The 17,637-nt window shown below is 43.5% G+C and overlaps 1 protein-coding gene across 1 annotated transcript in view; it reads right to left on the reverse strand.

The window, feature by feature from the left end:
- Window positions 1–17,637, reverse strand: part of mon2 (MON2 homolog, regulator of endosome-to-Golgi trafficking) — a 140,187-nt gene that overhangs the window by 114,579 nt on the left and 7,971 nt on the right. The window contains 1 exon segment of the mRNA XM_080737452.1: window positions 1,998–2,061. Coding sequence (XP_080593578.1) covers window positions 1,998–2,061 — 64 coding nt within the window.

Raw genomic sequence — 17,637 nt, forward strand, 5'->3', positions numbered from 1 at the left:
ACCGACCGGGTCGCTAAATATACCAACCGGGCTGGTCGGTGATTTAGCGGCCCGGTCGGTAGATTTAGCGACCCAGTCGGTGATTTACCGGCCCGGTCGGTAGATTTAGCGACCAGGTCGGTATATTTAGCGGCCAGGTCGGTGATTTAGCGGCCAGGTTGATGATTTAGCGGCCCGGTCGGTAGAATTAGCGCCCAGGACGCGACCAGGACCGGCGGTTGGTAATTAGCGACCTGGGCATTAATTTAGCGACCTGGTTGGTGATTTAGGGTTAGGCTTAGGGTTAGGGTTTGGGTTAGGTTTAGGGTTAGGTTTAGGGTTAGGGTTAGGGTTAGCAGCCCGGTCAGTGGATAAGCGACCCGGTCGGTCGATTTAGCGACCCAGTCGGTAGATTTAGGGACCCGGTCGGCAGATTTAGCGACCCGGTCGCTGAAAACTACCGACCAGGTTGCAACCCGGTTGGAGGTCGCTAAATGATCTTGCCCTCTCTCGAAAAAAGGTTGCATAATGAATGATATATCAGCTGGGCTCAATTATTTTGTAGCTCCTTTTTCTCCCGAATTTAATAATTGCGGCAATACATTTCTCCCCAAACACATTTCTGTGTAGTCACCGCTGTTGCATCCTACCGAGAGTGAGGAGCCCCCACCGGGAGGACTACTCCCTGCTGACAGGTGCCCTCCCCCTCCCCTCGCCCTCCTTAAATTGTCAGTTTAGAAATGTGCAAATACCCTCTGTACACTTAAACTTTACGTTGGTTTGTTTACTGTTGAGTGAGAAAACAATGTTGGACATTAAGTTAATCATCTGGGGACCCCCCCAAAATAATTTGGAGACCTCCCTGGGGGTCCCGACCCACAGGTTGAGAATCACTGCTCTAGTCTACTACTCCCTCTATGCTGTGCTCAGCATCTGTGGCTGGAAAAGTCTATGATGAAGGTCAGTGAGCAATCCTCTATTGTACGACTCTATCCTTTATTGCACGACTGGTCTTCAACCAGCCTAAGTTCTCACATGTCTCCCCCCTTCTCCGCAGCCTCCACTGGCTCCCGGTTGCGGCCCACACTGAATACAAAACACTGATGCTGACCTTCAAAGCAGCCAAAGGTATGGCGCCTCCATACCTCCAAAACCTGATCAACCCCTACACCCCAACCCGTTCACTTAGATCAGCCAACACAGGGATGCTGACAGAACCCTCACTAAAAACCCCAGGACAGAAATCCACTCGTCCGAGACAGTTTGCCCTCCTGCTGTGGAATAAACTTCCTGTCGCACGAACAACAGACTCACTCGCTAGCTTCCACCGTGGACTGAAGACTCACCTTTTCAGACTCCACCTAAACCCATAGCACTACTGAAACACTCAATGACCATACAGGAAGCTAGTCAACGTTGATTTTATGGTTTTAGATTGATATTCAAATGCATTTGTTATACTGTTGTTGATGTTCTGACTTGTTATCTTGTATTATAGAAATGTATTTCTGCTTATTGTAAGTCGCTTTGGATTAAAAGTGTCTGCTAAATGCCTAAACTGTAAACTGTAAACTGTTTTATAAATGTCTCTACATCATAGAAACCACACCATCTACGGTATCTGTCTATATTATATGCTATGGCGCTGGTGCAAGTAGTGCATCTATATAGACACACTATGTCACTCTGCACCGTTTCATTTGGTTTTGTTAATTCTGTTTATTGATGCACATAATAAAGACTAGTGCTATGCCCATTGGGGGGACTTCAGTAGTACTATGACTGACATCATATTGGGATCTCCATATATGGACTAGTGCTATGCCCATTGGGGGGACTTCAGTAGTACTATGACTGACATCATATTGGGATCTCCATATATGGGATTGAAAGGGACAGACAGACAGAGACATTTGTTGATTTATAGATAAGATATACAGTGTTTTGGGAGAATCGCTGATCGGACCACCTTCTCACTGGGTGAACATTCCCACTCCCACTCCATCATCATCGCTCACCTGCTAGTATGTCAGTGCTCCTCGCCGCGATGGTCTTAATCTTCACTATCCCCGACTCTGCAGCCTGGAGGGGAGAGAGAGAGAGAGAGAGAGAGAGAGAGAGAGAGAGAGAGAGAGAGAAAGAGAGAAAGAGAGAAAGAGAGAGAGAGAGAGAGAGAGAGAGAGAGATTCCGTTGTGAAATTTTGGTTCATCATCATCAAAACCTTTATTTCAGCTCGGCGTACAATTGAGGGGCAGACACTCATTTTCATGTAGCCGAGATAGAGAACACAGTAATCAACAGGAATAGACATTCACATACTGTAGCAACATCAAAAAGAAGACAGAAGACAGCTACTTAATAAATAACGTAATACATTGGCCCAAAAGGAACAACCAAAAAGTATTTCCTTGCTTCCTTTCAAGTGTGGAGTGTGCCACCGTCAGTGGCCCAGTGTGGACTCCATGTCTGCCAGGGCTTGACGCTAACGCTTGCCCGACTGCCCGGGGCAAGCAAATAAAATGTTCGGGCAGGTGAAGGTTGCTACCAGGTTGCCCGACCGGGCAAGCACACATTTTGAGTAATATAATGAGATTATCCGTCTTTAGAAACTTTAACAGGACAAGAGTGCTGCTCCGTCTATCTCTCTCTCTCCCCTCTCAGTCCATCCCTCCTCTAGTGGAGTCAGTAACGCACTTTTTACTTCAAGTCATGATGCAAAGGTCCCCTTTGGTATGGAAGTACCTTAGGGCCATAGGAGAGAATTTATCCAAAGAGACAAGTTAGATCACCCTTCATTTTCTTTTTATAGCCATTTTAAAAATGGCCGCCGACAATAAACCACTATTACACCAGACCCCATATCTTTGCTTCTGTTAGAGCTATGATAATAATATTGGTGTCAAAGTGTACATTTTTGGGGTCTGGGAATTCAATTAAATAGGTTTCAAAGCAAAAAACCCAATACTTCACTAATTAACATGACAGCGGGGAGTAAAATATGCAAATTTTATGAAAAATAACACGTTTAAACAGGGTAACTTACCCCCCCCACCCCTCCCCCTAAACTTTGATTCACCTTTCATTTGGTATGGAAGTACCTTAGAGCCATCGGAAACAATTCATCCAAAAAGACAATTCAGATCACCCTTCATTTTCTATCTATAGCCATTTTAAAAATGGCCGCCAACAATAAACCACTATTACACCAGAACCCAACTTTGCTTCTGTTAGAGCTATAATAATAATATTGGTGTCAAAGTGTACATTTTTGGGGGCTAGGAATTCAATTAAATAGGTTTCAAAGCAAAAAAAAACAATACTTCACTAATTAACATGACAGCGGGGGGTAAAATATGCAAATCTCATGAAAAATAACACGTTTTAACAGGGTAACTTACCCCCCACCCCTCCCCCTAAACTTTGATTCACCTTTTCTTTGGTATGGAAGTACCTTAGGGCCATAGGAAACAATTTATCCAAAGAGACAAGTTAGATCACCCTACATTTTCTATCTATAGCCATTTTAAAAATGGCCGCCGTCAATAAACCACTATTACACCAGAACCCATATCTTTGCTTCTGTTAGAGCTACAATAATACAGTCTGTCTTGCACTTCCAATGGAGTGCATCACTGCTTGGTGGCATGTGATCAAATTATCTTCCTTTTTGAAGGAAGAGGGAGAGTTGAGCATTAGGACACAATCCTAATGTCGTCCCCGGAAACACCATACAGCTTCTGGAGACATTTCTAGAGAATGGGTGTGTGGGTGGAGATCATCTCAGTGGTTGGGCTAGGGCCAGAGAGCAGCTGAAGAGGTAAGGTGAGTTCAGGCAAGGACTGCCTGAACTGCCTGACTGTCTTCTTGCCCTTGCCAAATGCATGCTGTGTTGCTCCCCATTAAAGCATGGAATGCTGGCAGTGCCATTGCCTTGGATGGTCCAAGACTGTGAGCAATGGCATGTGCTGGAATATACCTGGTAAGGGAAAAAATATCCAAAAGAAGGGGAATGTCAGACAAATTCGCTTCAGTCTGGGAGAACACCAGATCCCATCAGTCATTGAGAAGCCGGTGATGAGCTTTGGAAATGTCTTCAACCGCACTCTGAATGACAGAGATTCCATCAAGGCAACCAGTGCTGACCTGGAGGGCCTGTGTCTACCAGCATGAAATGCACCCAAAAATCCTCTGGCCTCTACTCATCTATGATCTGATGGCTGGATGAAGATGGCTGGGATTGCCACGCAGCCTAAGCAAAATCGGGCTGTACAGGAAGACCAATAAACTCACGCTCTGTTTCGGCACGGGGACAGGAATATCTGCACTACACATAATGAGCACACAGGTACATATCCTGAGCAGCTGCTCCAAGGCGTTGGGTGAGGCCTGAGAGCCGGGTTATTTCTATTGAGGCACCACCAGGTCCTGAAATCCATCGCTTAAGCAATCAGCAAGTGCATCCAATACTCCCAAGCCACAGCTAAGGCCATTCATTGTGTCAAGGAAGGGAAAAGGCCAGAGAAAACACCAAAGAACTGCTCTGCTGGTTTGCTCTCCACAGCCCGAGACTGAGTGATGACAGATGACCTGGAGAGGCAGCTGAAAATTCCACCACACATCACCCAGTCCAGATTGAGACCTGACATAATCTGGCAGTCACTCCCTAAACACAGCTACGCCACTGTGCATAACAGTTGCCAACAAAGAAGAGCCTTAGGCAACAATGTGGATGCAGCAGAAAAAGCCTCCAGATTAAGAGGGGAGAGCAGTGGGGACAGAAGCATGCCACTTGGATACATAACGAGGTCTGATCAGCTTCGGGTCGCCTGAGGAGGCTGACTCTTGCAGGACCCAAAACACCCAGTGACTCCAGGAAACAACACTGATGATGTGTCCAAGTTTGCATCAGTAAATGATTTGTTAACTGTTAATGAAATGTGATTAATTATTTCACCTCCATTTTGAGGGTAATGAGATAACTATTGTTTTTTGTTGTTGTCTTGAAACCAATTTAATTGGATTCCTTTACCTCAGAAATGATATCTCTATCAGAAGCAAAGATATAGGCTGTGAGGTATTGCTGTAAGTGTAAATGATGGCTGCCATTTTTTTAAACGTGTATATTTCAGTAATGAAGGGTGATCTAATTTGTCTCTTTGGATAATTTCTTTCCTATTATCCTAAGGTACTGTAGCCTACTTCATTGCCAAAGGGGGAGAAAATGTAACGTTACCCTGTTAAAACGTATTTTTCTTTGAATATTTTACTCTTGTTGAAACATATTGTTTTTTTCATTGAAACCTTTGATTACTACACCCCAAAAATGTACACTTTGACACTAATATTATTATTATAGCTTTAACAGAAGGATATATATATTGGTTCTGCTGTATTGTTTTGAATTGTGGCGGCCATTTTAAAAATGGCTATTTTTTAAAAAAAAGGAAGGGTGATCTAACTTGTCTCTTTGGATTAGTTTTTTCCTATGGCCCTAAGTTACTTCCATACCAAAGGAAAGGTGAATGAAAGTTTAGGTGGAGGGACGGGGGTAAGTTACCCTGTTAAAACATATTATTTTTCATGAAATTTGCATAACCCCCCGCTGTCATGTCAATTAGTGAAGTATTGTTTTTTTTTTTGCATTGAAACCTATTAAATGAATTCATAGACCCCAAACATGTACACTTTGACACCAATATTATTATTATAGCTCTAACAGAAGCAAAGATGGGGTCTGGTGTAATAGTGGTTTATTGTTGGCGGCCATTTTTAAAATGGCTATAGATAGAAAATGAAGGGTGATCTAAATTGTCTCTTTCGATAAAGTATTTCCTATGGCCCCAAGGTACTTCCATACCAAAGGAAAGGTGAATCAAAGTTTAGGTGGAGGGACGGGGGGTAAGTTACCCTGTTAAAACATATTCTTTTTCATGAAATGTGCATATTTTACCCCCCGCTGTCATGTTAATTAGTGAAGTATTGGGTTTTTTGTATTGAAACCTGTTTAATTGAATTCCTAGCCCCCAAAAATTTACACTTTGACACCAATATTATTATTATAGCTCTAACAGAAGCAAAGATATGGGGTCTGGTATATTGGGGATTATTGTCGGCGGCCATTTTTTAAATGGCCATAAAAAGAAAATGAAGGGTGATCTAACTTGTCTCTTTGGATAAATTCTTTCCTATGGCCCTAAGGTACTTCCATACCAAAGGAAAGGTGAATCAAAGTTTAGGGGGAGGGGTGGGGGGGGTAAGTTACCGTGTTAAAACGTGTTATTTGTCATGAAATTTGCATATTTTACTCCCCGCTGTCATGTTAATTAGTGAAGTATTGTTTTTTTTTGCTTTGAAACCTATTTAATTGAATTCCTAGACCCCAAAAATGTACACTTTGACACCAATATTATTATCATAGCTCTAACAGAAGCAAAGATATGGGGTCTGGTGTAATAGTGGTTTATTGTCGGTGGCCATTTTTAAAATGGCTATAAAAAGAAAATGAAGGGTGATCTAACTTGTCTCTTTGGATAAATTCATTCCTATGGCCATAAGGTACTTCCATACCAAAGGGGACCTTTGCATCATGACTTGAAGTTAACAGCTTATTTTTCGGCGTTACTGACTCCACTACTCCCCAGTCCCCCCAAACACGTGCGTTCTCCGTGCCTCCGTCGAAAACAGCTAATCTACAAGATCACATTATGATGAAGACACGATGCTCACACAGCTGCAACTAGGTATACATCAGTGGGTTTCATTCGCGCAAAAGTGAATACGTTTGCAGGATTAATCCTCTCTCCAAAGAGTGTCTGTCGCGACGTGCCGTGGCCGCCTCTCTTTGCAGCGAGCCATGCAGAAATGCCAGCCGCGAACCGCACACTGTAGTCGGCATCGGAGCGAGCCAAGAGCCGCTCCGACGTGCAACGTTGTTTTCAGATCGTTCACGTTGCCGCGACACAAGCATAAAGCATTCGAAGAGAATCCTAGTTTGTAAAAAGAAAACACCAGAGCAATAAACACTTTAAAATATCTCTGCTCCACTTTCATTCATCTACTACAACTACATTCGCTTCTCCCTTCCACTTCAGTCAAGTGAGTCAACCTGTGGGTCGAGACCCCCCCAGAGGTCCCCAAATGATTTTGGGGGGGTCCCTAGATGACAACGAAGTAATAATTTATGGACCATTGCTGCATCAAAAGTAATCAAACTATACTATAAAAACAAACACTAGCCAAATTGTAAAATAATATAAGAAAGAGGCAAATTTTGGAAAATAGATGATCTACAAGCTCACAACTCTCAAAGACATTTTATTGGGGACCCATAATTTTTTTCTGGGACCTATTTGAATGACCACCTGTGGGTCCCGTGACCCATTATATTGAAAATCTAGCAACATCACTGCAAGTAGAAGGTAACAAATACGTTAAAATGAACGGTAATTCAAATTTTTACGATTTTACAATTATGAGGGCAAGTGGCCATGACCTGAGGGCAAGTAGAACATGACCTGTACTTGCCCGACGGGCAAGTGCCTCTGAGACCTTAGTGTCAACCCCTGTCTGCTATACAATACAGGTGGGTCTCAAAACCTTTTCATTTCAAAGACCACCATGTTGCTGTAGTTGAGTTAAAAAACAAACAAACACAAGTTTGAAGTGAGCAGTGGTGCATGTGTGTGTGGCTGTGTGTGTGTGTGTGTGTGTGTGTACTGTGTAGCAGTTCATTTCAGGATTGCTGTGCGAGTGCACGCGTGGCGTGTGTGCGAGCGTGCTTGCGTGCGTGCGTGTGTGTGTGTGTGTGTGTGTGTGCTACATGCTTGTGTGTGCTACACGCATTATAGGCTATTTTGTGGCAAAGAGATTTGGTAAAGAGTGGGAAAAAGGACTGTATCAAGTATGTTATTCCAGGTCTGTTTTACCAATAGAGCATCTACTGAATTTCCCCCTTGGGATAATAAAGGTATCTATTTATCTATCTATCTATCTACTCTATGGTACTGGAAATGCAGCTCGACGAATAAATGGGCAAATTGATCCCAGTGCATGGCAGAGGATAATTATACGATATAAGTCAATCTCCACGATACGATTATTGTGAGAGTTTTTTATCATGATAAACGATAATAAGGATTATCGTCCCATCCCTAGTTGGTAATGTCAGATATAGAGCTTGTTCTAATGATGGCCACAGGGACACAGATAGAAGAGGAGAGGAGATGAGAGGAGAGGAGAGGAGAGGAGAGGAACAAACGCTACAAAGAACACAGGACTGCTAGTGAAGAATGCTTTCTCAACACTCACTTCACCTTACCTACAGTACCTACCAACCCACTCACCTACCCTGGATGATAAAGGATGTCTTCAGAGAGTTAGTCTGCACTTGAGTGACTCTGCACTTGCGTGACTGTCTCTCTGTGTGTGTGTGTGTGCGCGTGCGTGCGTGCGTGCGTGCGTGCGTGCGTGCGTGCGTGCGTGCGTGCGCGCGTGCGTGCGTGCGTGAGTGCGTGCGTGCGTGCGTGCGTGCGTGCGTGCGTGCGTGCGTGTGCGTGCGTGCGTGCGTGCGCGTGTGTAAGCCTGAATGTCAGGAATACACTACAAAGCTCTCTGAATGATAGAAAGTAGGGCTGGGCCGATACGTCTTCAAATCAATAATCACGATTATTTTAGACTTTTGGAAAAATATCACTGAACCATTATTATAAGTGAAATAACGTGAAAATAACATATCTACAAGCTGATGTGATACGTTGTGAGCTTGTAGATTCTTTTGTGAACTTGTAGATGTTCTTTGTGAGTGATTTTACATTTTTCCTAAAATGTTTTCTTTTTTTTATAATTTTCAAATCATTTAAAAATGCATTGTGAGCCTGGAGGTCAGCCAGTTTGCACTACTTAATAAGTTGTTAATTAAAAAAAAATGTGTGTGTGTGTGTGTGTTTGGGTGCCAGGGAGATAGAAACCAGATTCTGGAGCTGAAAACGTAATGGCGAAATGCTGGCAAATCAAGGCCTCTCATTCATACAGTCCTGAACACCCTGATGCACTGATCATAATCTCTGTCAGGAAGAAACCTCTTATCTCCGTCTTCTAACTCGTAGTTCTTCTGTAAATTAACGCTCTTCTTGATCATACTGCCGCATCACACAAAAGCATCAAAAGTAGCAGATCTTCAAGCATGACACGCAGCGCGAAGCGTCGTGTTTTGACTAACAGTATTCGGAAATATGAGGTTTCCACCCGACAGAGGCGATTACATAGTCTGACCCCATCCCTAGCATGCATGACACACTGCCTAACAAATGACTGACTGACTCTCTCTCTCTGTAAGCAAATCAGTGATAATGTCAATGATCGATAATGTCAACAGCTAAAGGAAACACAGGCTCAGTTCTTCTGACATTGAGCCATTCATCGTCTCTCCCAGGCTGCAGCCGTTTACACTACAGCTGCAGTCCCATGTGGTCGGGAAGAAAGAAAAAAGTCTATACATATTAAATTAAGTGTTGAATAGACGGATGGATAGATAGATACCGCTATTGATCCCGCAGGCAGAGATTCAGGCGGCAGAGACGGCACAGCAGTAAAGGCTGCAGATACATGGGGTTGTTGGCTGTCATATTGTTTAGGAACGGATGGTGAATGAAAAGTAATGCAGACTGGACTCTACATTAATACACTTGAGAGCTCTCTGTCAACTCGGCCGAGGCTTTGCCCAGTCGGAAGCAGGAATTCACTGAATGTACAGAAAAACAACAGCAGCACATAGTTTCCCTCGGATACGCACATGTTGGGATTGACAAAGGAATAGCATCAGCAATTACGGCTTTCAATTTCGATACACCGAATCGAACGTCAATTTCGATTCATTTTTGGTTCGTATCGAGTATCATGACAGCCTTAGATTATAGGAGAAGTTAACCCCAAAAACTTTTTTTTTTCTTTTTTCTATTGATTATTTTTGTATGTGTTGCGTTCCTAAGACAAACTGATTATTGTAAATGTACCCCCATTGATTCCGGATGGGGACCCAAATGCACACTGGCCCTATCGTCTCTCAAGAGTTGTGTTTAACCACTTAAAAAATAAAAAACCCTTAAAAACACATGGTAAAACTGGACCCAAGTTGGGTCTTGTAATTGGACAGCTTTTTACCCCCATCATCTACGCCAAATCTGTTCGTCAAAAAATAGCAGATCGGCTGTTCTTACGGGCTAATGTTACCGTCCTGGGATATGGATGGATGCTGGGGTTCGAGGGGTTAAAGATTGATCTTCCAAAAATGCCAAGTCTCCCTCTTTTCTCTCCTCCTTTGCTCCTTTGTATGGAGCCAAAGGGGGCTTTGCAGGCACACAACACACAACACACACACACAACACACAACACACACACAGTGCTTAATTTGTCTCTGATTGGATCCAGCACCTATTTGATTGGATCCGGTGGATCCGGCACCTATTTGATTGGATCCGCGACCTTCCCTGTCAATCAAAATAGCGCTGTTTGGTTATATATGTTTTCATCCTTCTAAATTGGCTTCAGCATTTTCTTTACTTTATATTTTCATGTTTTTCTTGCAATTTTTCTGATGTGTTGCTTCATACTGTAGGTGACAGTGACACACAATAGACAAGCGATATACATACACATACATGGTGTCATAGAATTTTGTTAATATGCCAGCTATTCAGATTGATCATTCGGAATTAATAGATTGATCACCAGTGTTCTGATGTGCCACATGTGCCAATCGTTGCTGCAAATGTTAAACTGGGTGCGTTAATATAGGTCAAAAAGAAAAAAGAAAAAAAAAGGCTGTTCTGTCCGTGATGTCACTTACTTATATGGAGATCCACACTAATACATTTGGTTAATACATTCCGTACGAAAACACACAAATGTAGATCGACCATTTTCAAAGGTTCTGCCTCATAATATCTGACAAGTTGGCCAATGTTTAATTTGTCATTTTAGAGGTACAAGGTACCAATACATCTCGCTTATTCCTCGAAACAACTCTGAACTGTCTTTATTGTCCACATCGCCTTGATGCACACTCAGATTCCGAAATTAACAAAACTTTAGAAATGTGCATTCCCTCTATTCTCTTAAACTTTATGTTGGTTTGTTTACTGATGAGAGAGAAGTTAATCATCTGGGGAACCCCAGATGATCATGACCCAACCAGAAACCCTGCTTTAAAGCATAGAACAGAACAGAAGCCCAAAAGGAGTGCTTTTGGACATTTGCCAGAGTGAGAAGATGAAATGAGCTGATGAAGGAAATGAAGGATTCCTTCATTTGTGTGTGTGTGTGTGTGTGTGTGTGTGTGTGTGTGTGTGTGTGTGTGTGTGTGTGTGTGTGTGTGTGTGTGTGTGTGTGTGTGTGTGTGTGTGTGTGTGTGTGGTCCTCTGTGCTGTCTTGCAGTGCATTTTAAGGGGCTCCTCACACTGTGTCCTTAGAGGACCTTACTGTACAGGTCAACTGAGGTCTCTCTACTGTCCTTACAGGACCTTACTGTACAGGTCAACTGAGGTCTCTCTACTGTCCTTACAGGACCTTACTGTACAGGTCAACTGAGGTCTCTCTACTGTCCTTAGAGGACCTTACTGTACAAGTCAACTGAGGTCTCTCTACTGTCCTTACAGGACCTTACTGTACAGGTCAACTGAGGTCTCTCTACTGTCCTTACAGGACCTTACTGTACAGGTCATCTGAGGTCTCTCTACTGTCCTTAGAGGACCTTACTGTACAGGTCAACTGAGGTCTCTCTACTGTCCTTAGAGGACCTTACTGTACAGGTCATCTGAGGTCTCTCTACTGTCCTTAGAGGACCTTACTGTACAGGTCAACTGAGGTCTCTCTACTGTCCTTAGAGGACCTTACTGTACAGGTCAACTGAGGTCTCTCTACTGTCCTTACAGGACCTTACTGTACAGGTCAACTGAGGTCTCTCTACTGTCCTTACAGGACCTTACTGTACAGGTCAACTGAGGTCTCTCTACTGTCCTTACAGGACCTTACTGTACAGGTCAACTGAGGTCTCTCTACTGTCCTTAGAGGACCTTACTGTACAGGTCAGGTCTCTCTACTGTCCTTAGAGGACCTTACTGTACAGGTCAACTGAGGTCTCTCTACTGTCCTTACAGGACCTTACTGTACAGGTCAACTGAGGTCTCTCTACTGTCCTTACAGGACCTTACTGTACAGGTCAACTGAGGTCTCTCTACTGTCCTTACAGGACCTTACTGTACAGGTCATCTGAGGTCTCTCTACTGTCCTTACAGGACCTTACTGTACAGGTCATCTGAGGTCTCTCTACTGTCCTTACAGGACCTTACTGTACAGGTCAACTGAGGTCTCTCTACTGTCCTTAGAGGACCTTACTGTACAGGTCAACTGAGGTCTCTCTACTGTCCTTACAGGACCTTACTGTACAGGTCATCTGAGGTCTCTCTACTGTCCTTACAGGACCTTACTGTACAGGTCAACTGAGGTCTCTCTACTGTCCTTAGAGGACCTTACTGTACAGGTCAACTGAGGTCTCTCTACTGTCCTTAGAGGACCTTACTGTACAGGTCAACTGAGGTCTCTCTACTGTCCTTACAGGACCTTACTGTACAGGTCAACTGAGGTCTCTCTACTGTCCTTACAGGACCTTACTGTACAGGTCATCTGAGGTCTCTCTACTGTCCTTAGAGGACCTTACTGTACAGGTCAACTGAGGTCTCTCTCTACTGTCCTTACAGGACCTTACTGTACAGGTCAACTGAGGTCTCTCTACTGTCCTTACAGGACCTTACTGTACAGGTCATCTGAGGTCTCTCTCTACTGTCCTTACAGGACCTTACTGTACAGGTCATCTGAGGTCTCTCTACTGTCCTTAGAGGACCTTACTGTACAGGTCAACTGAGGTCTCTCTACTGTCCTTACAGGACCTTACTGTACAGGTCAACTGAGGTCTCTCTACTGTCCTTACAGGACCTTACTGTACAGGTCAACTGAGGTCTCTCTACTGTCCTTACAGGACCTTACTGTACAGGTCAACTGAGGTCTCTCTACTGTCCTTACAGGACCTTACTGTACAGGTCAACTGAGGTCTCTCTACTGTCCTTAGAGGACCTTACTGTACAGGTCATCTGAGGTCTCTCTACTGTCCTTACAGGACCTTACTGTACAGGTCAACTGAGGTCTCTCTACTGTCCTTACAGGACCTTACTGTACAGGTCATCTGAGGTCTCTCTACTGTCCTTAGAGGACCTTACTGTACAGGTCAACTGAGGTCTCTCTACTGTCCTTACAGGACCTTACTGTACAGGTCAACTGAGGTCTCTCTACTGTCCTTACAGGACCTTACTGTACAGGTCATCTGAGGTCTCTCTACTGTCCTTACAGGACCTTACTGTACAGGTCAACTGAGGTCTCTCTACTGTCCTTACAGGACCTTACTGTACAGGTCATCTGAGGTCTCTCTACTGTCCTTACAGGACCTTACTGTACAGGTCAACTGAGGTCTCTCTACTGTCCTTACAGGACCTTACTGTACAGGTCATCTGAGGTCTCTCTACTGTCCTTAGAGGACCTTACTGTACAGGTCATCTGAGGTCTCTCTACTGTCCTTACAGGACCTTACTGTACAGGTCAACTGAGGTCTCTCTACTGTCCTTAGAGGACCTTACTGTACAGGTCAACTGAGGTCTCTCTACTGTCCTTAGAGGACCTTACTGTACAGGTCATCTGAGGTCTCTCTACTGTCCTTACAGGACCTTACTGTACAGGTCAACTGAGGTCTCTCTACTGTCCTTACAGGACCTTACTGTACAGGTCATCTGAGGTCTCTCTACTGTCCTTACAGGACCTTACTGTACAGGTCAACTGAGGTCTCTCTACTGTCCTTAGAGGACCTTACTGTACAGGTCAACTGAGGTCTCTCTACTGTCCTTAGAGGACCTTACTGTACAGGTCATCTGAGGTCTCTCTACTGTCCTTACAGGACCTTACTGTACAGGTCAACTGAGGTCTCTCTACTGTCCTTACAGGACCTTACTGTACAGGTCATCTGAGGTCTCTCTACTGTCCTTAGAGGACCTTACTGTACAGGTCAACTGAGGTCTCTCTACTGTCCTTACAGGACCTTACTGTACAGGTCAACTGAGGTCTCTCTACTGTCCTTACAGGACCTTACTGTACAGGTCATCTGAGGTCTCTCTCTAAGGAAGACAGGGAGACAGCTTTGACCTCAGCCTGAGAGTCAGCATTGTTGCAGGCCAGGCCAGCACACTGTGGTGACAGGCTGGAATGTTATTGGTCTGGTGGTGATGTCGTCGTGTGTGTGTGTGTGTGTGTGTGTGTGTGTGTGTGTGTGTGTGTGTGTGTGTGTGTGTGTGTGTGTGTGTGTGTGTGTGTGTGTGTGTGCGCGTGTGTGTAAAGGAAGTAGTTGGATTGGAGAACCAGTTTGGTTGTACCATGTGTCTGCGTGTAAGGACCCCCATCTGAACATATGTTTTGCCAGGGACCCCCATACAAGAGGCTTATGCAAAGGCAAAACTTTAATCTAGAGCAGGGCAGGGGTTTTCAAAGTGGGTGACGGGGCACCCTGGGGTACCGCGACGGCAGTCCAGGGGTACAATGAGATAAATTGATGATATTAGGAATTCATTGGGACACTTGAAAAAAAATGTAGTATCATTTTAGACCTGAAGTACACAGCTATTTTAAGTCAGTTCTAACCAAAATGGCTATTATCTCAATGTTTTCCTCGCAACATAATCACTAAAATATCATTACTGTCAGGCAGAAACCTCTGTCGCACAAAACTAGTGAAAACAGTCGATCTACAAGCACACAATGTGCTGTTTTCACTAGTTTAGTACATTTTGTAGATGATAAATACAAAACAAACGGTTTTGGACATACAAGGTTTCCACCCGACAACGATGATATGCAATAAATATAAGGTGCTGGGAGTGAAAATTATAATGTAGGGTGCCTCGGATTAAAAAATATATTTATGGGGTGCCCTGAGACATAAAAGTTTGGGAACCCCTGATCTAGATAGCATTGTTATACAGACCGATGCAAGGCCATTTTCCGCTTGGCATCCTATCGTATATGGAAGCTATAGTGTGTGTAGAGCTTTGATGTACAGATTATTGATGTTTTGATTTGATAGATTTTATTATTACTATTTCTATGCATTTCATAGATTACCTTGCGCTCTCCTTGCCTATGGTACATCGCTCTGGATTGAGAGCATCTGCCAAATGCCTAAATTGTAAAATTTAAAATGTATGTTGTTACAAAAAAGAAAATCCAAATTTTGCAAAGATTGTCAAGCATTTTTTGGGAAGATAGCAGCTTGTATAACAACATTTTTGGGGGGGGACCCCTAAGAACCTCCTTCAGGGGCCCCTGGCTGGCAGTCCCCGGACCCCACTTTGTTTGAGCAACTGACCCTAAATGAATGGCTATTTTGTTGCGCGGCTGTATCATACCATGGTAACGTAAACAAATAACGTGTTAGCTCAAAAGAGGATATTCTTTTTTCTGCTTAGAAGAACAGGGCAGCGGTCGGCGAGTTGAGTTTGGCCTCGGGCCAATTTGTTTTCCAAGCCATTAGGCGGCGGGCCAGAACATCATCAAAGGTTAATTAATTTAAGAAGTTGTTAGTCTAACATTTCTTTCACAGAAACTTCAGCAGCAGCACGCTGCTTAGAAGAGGAGCACCAGGGGTCCACAGTTACGTTTGGCGCGGGGCCAGTGAACAGTGTTCACATTGATCTGTCACAGGGGTCTTCAACAGGGGGTCCGGGACCCCTAGGGGGTCCTCAGAGTTACTACAGGGGGGCCACCAAATCTTTTTGTGATAGGATCATTCTTTTAAATTAACAACTTGAACCCTCGCGTCCCGATTGTGAGGAGAACTTTTGCCAAAAATAGCAGATCTGCAAGCTCTCAACGCCTCGCGCTGCGAGGCGTTGAGAGCTTGCAGATCGACTATTTTCGGCAAATAGGTGTGGTAAAAAAGAGCGGACCAAGTACAGAGGGAAAGGTCAAGTTTACTATCGACGATTTAAGTGGTTAAATGTCTGAAAAACACTAACACGAATCCAACAAACTGGTGACAGTGCTGTCAAACAAGTCTATGAATATATCAGTGAAATCGATGAAAATCTGCATCGCACATTCATACAATAATTATGCAGCGGGGGTCCCTGCTTCATCTCTCTCTCAGCTAAGGGGTCCTTGGCCTGAGAACGTTGAAGACCCCTGAATAAAATCATAAAAAGCTGTTCGTCCAATTTGTGTACAAGAAATGGGGAGTGTTCTGTCACAAAGGAAGGCTGTTTGAGAGAGGAAGGGTGTCTTCAGCGATGACGACTTTTAATGACATAATTCATGGAGTTAGGTCTGAGGTTTTCCGTTGCGACTTTCAGACCTGATGATGGAATTCTAGGCTAGTCATAAAATACATCATCATAGAATATGAGCTTGTTGTGGGGATGTTCATTTCCCTCTCCTTGAGAAAGCAACATTTAGCACAGACTAGGGGTGTAACGATATAGTAACTGCAGCGAAATATCGTTTTCAATTTAAAAAAATCGAAGTACTGTATATTGAAATGAAAACAGCTAAAATCGAATCGCATCGTTTGGTTTTGTATCGTATGGAATCGGTAGATCAAATAATCGATTGTATCAATACTACCTACTTGTGCATTGTATTTAGCACGTTTAAGAAGAAAAAATGAAAAGGAGGGGTTTAATTACTTTTCCTTTCCATATAGCTACACTGGTCGATAAATGTGTGTAATCTCTGGGTTCATGTCAAGGTGCAGGTTTGTCCATATGTGATCAACATATGTTTCCCTTAAAACCTGAACTATCCACACTTTTTCACATAGATATAATTTCATTGCTAAATAGTTACTATATCGATTTTAAAACGTTTAATCAAACCGTATCATATCGCCATGTATGAACCAATATCGTACATGTATCGTATCATCAACCATGTATCGTGATATGTATCGAATCACAATTATAAATGTATCGTTACAACCCTATCCCAGACCCATCGTCTTAGCGGCAGACAACATTGTCACATTTTTTCTGTCGACTCGGCTGTATTTTTGGCACAGGGCTTTGCATAATTGAGTCTTGCTCAACGGCGAACATTTGTCCAATACTACTAATAATAATAGCATCATAGATCTTAAAGTTTATTGCTTCACATGCCTCCTCCCCGTGTTATTTTTCTTAAGACGGTCTTTTGCACATGACGAGCATAGCCAAGGCAAGCTACTGAAGCTAGGCTTTTAGTGGACTGAAGGAACCTGTGCTCATAAAGTGCTGCTGTCATCTATAGCAGTGGTTCTCAACCTGTGGGTCAGGACCCCCAGGGGGGTCCCCAAATTATTTTGGGGGGGTCCCCCAGATGATTAAATTAATATCCAACATTGTTTTCTCTCTCAACAGCAAACAAACCAACATAAAGTTTAAGTGTATAGAGGGTATATACACTATCTAAAGTGACACTTTAAGGACTTGTTAATACCTCTAAAAAGGACAAATTAAACATTTGCCAAATTATCAAATATTAGAGGCAAAAATTTGGAAAACAGTCGATCTACAAGCTCACAACGCCTCGCGTTG

Source organism: Nannobrachium achirus, assembly GCF_963921795.1.
Source record: "Nannobrachium achirus genome assembly, chromosome: 11".
Classification (NCBI taxonomy): domain Eukaryota; kingdom Metazoa; phylum Chordata; class Actinopteri; order Myctophiformes; family Myctophidae; genus Nannobrachium; species Nannobrachium achirus.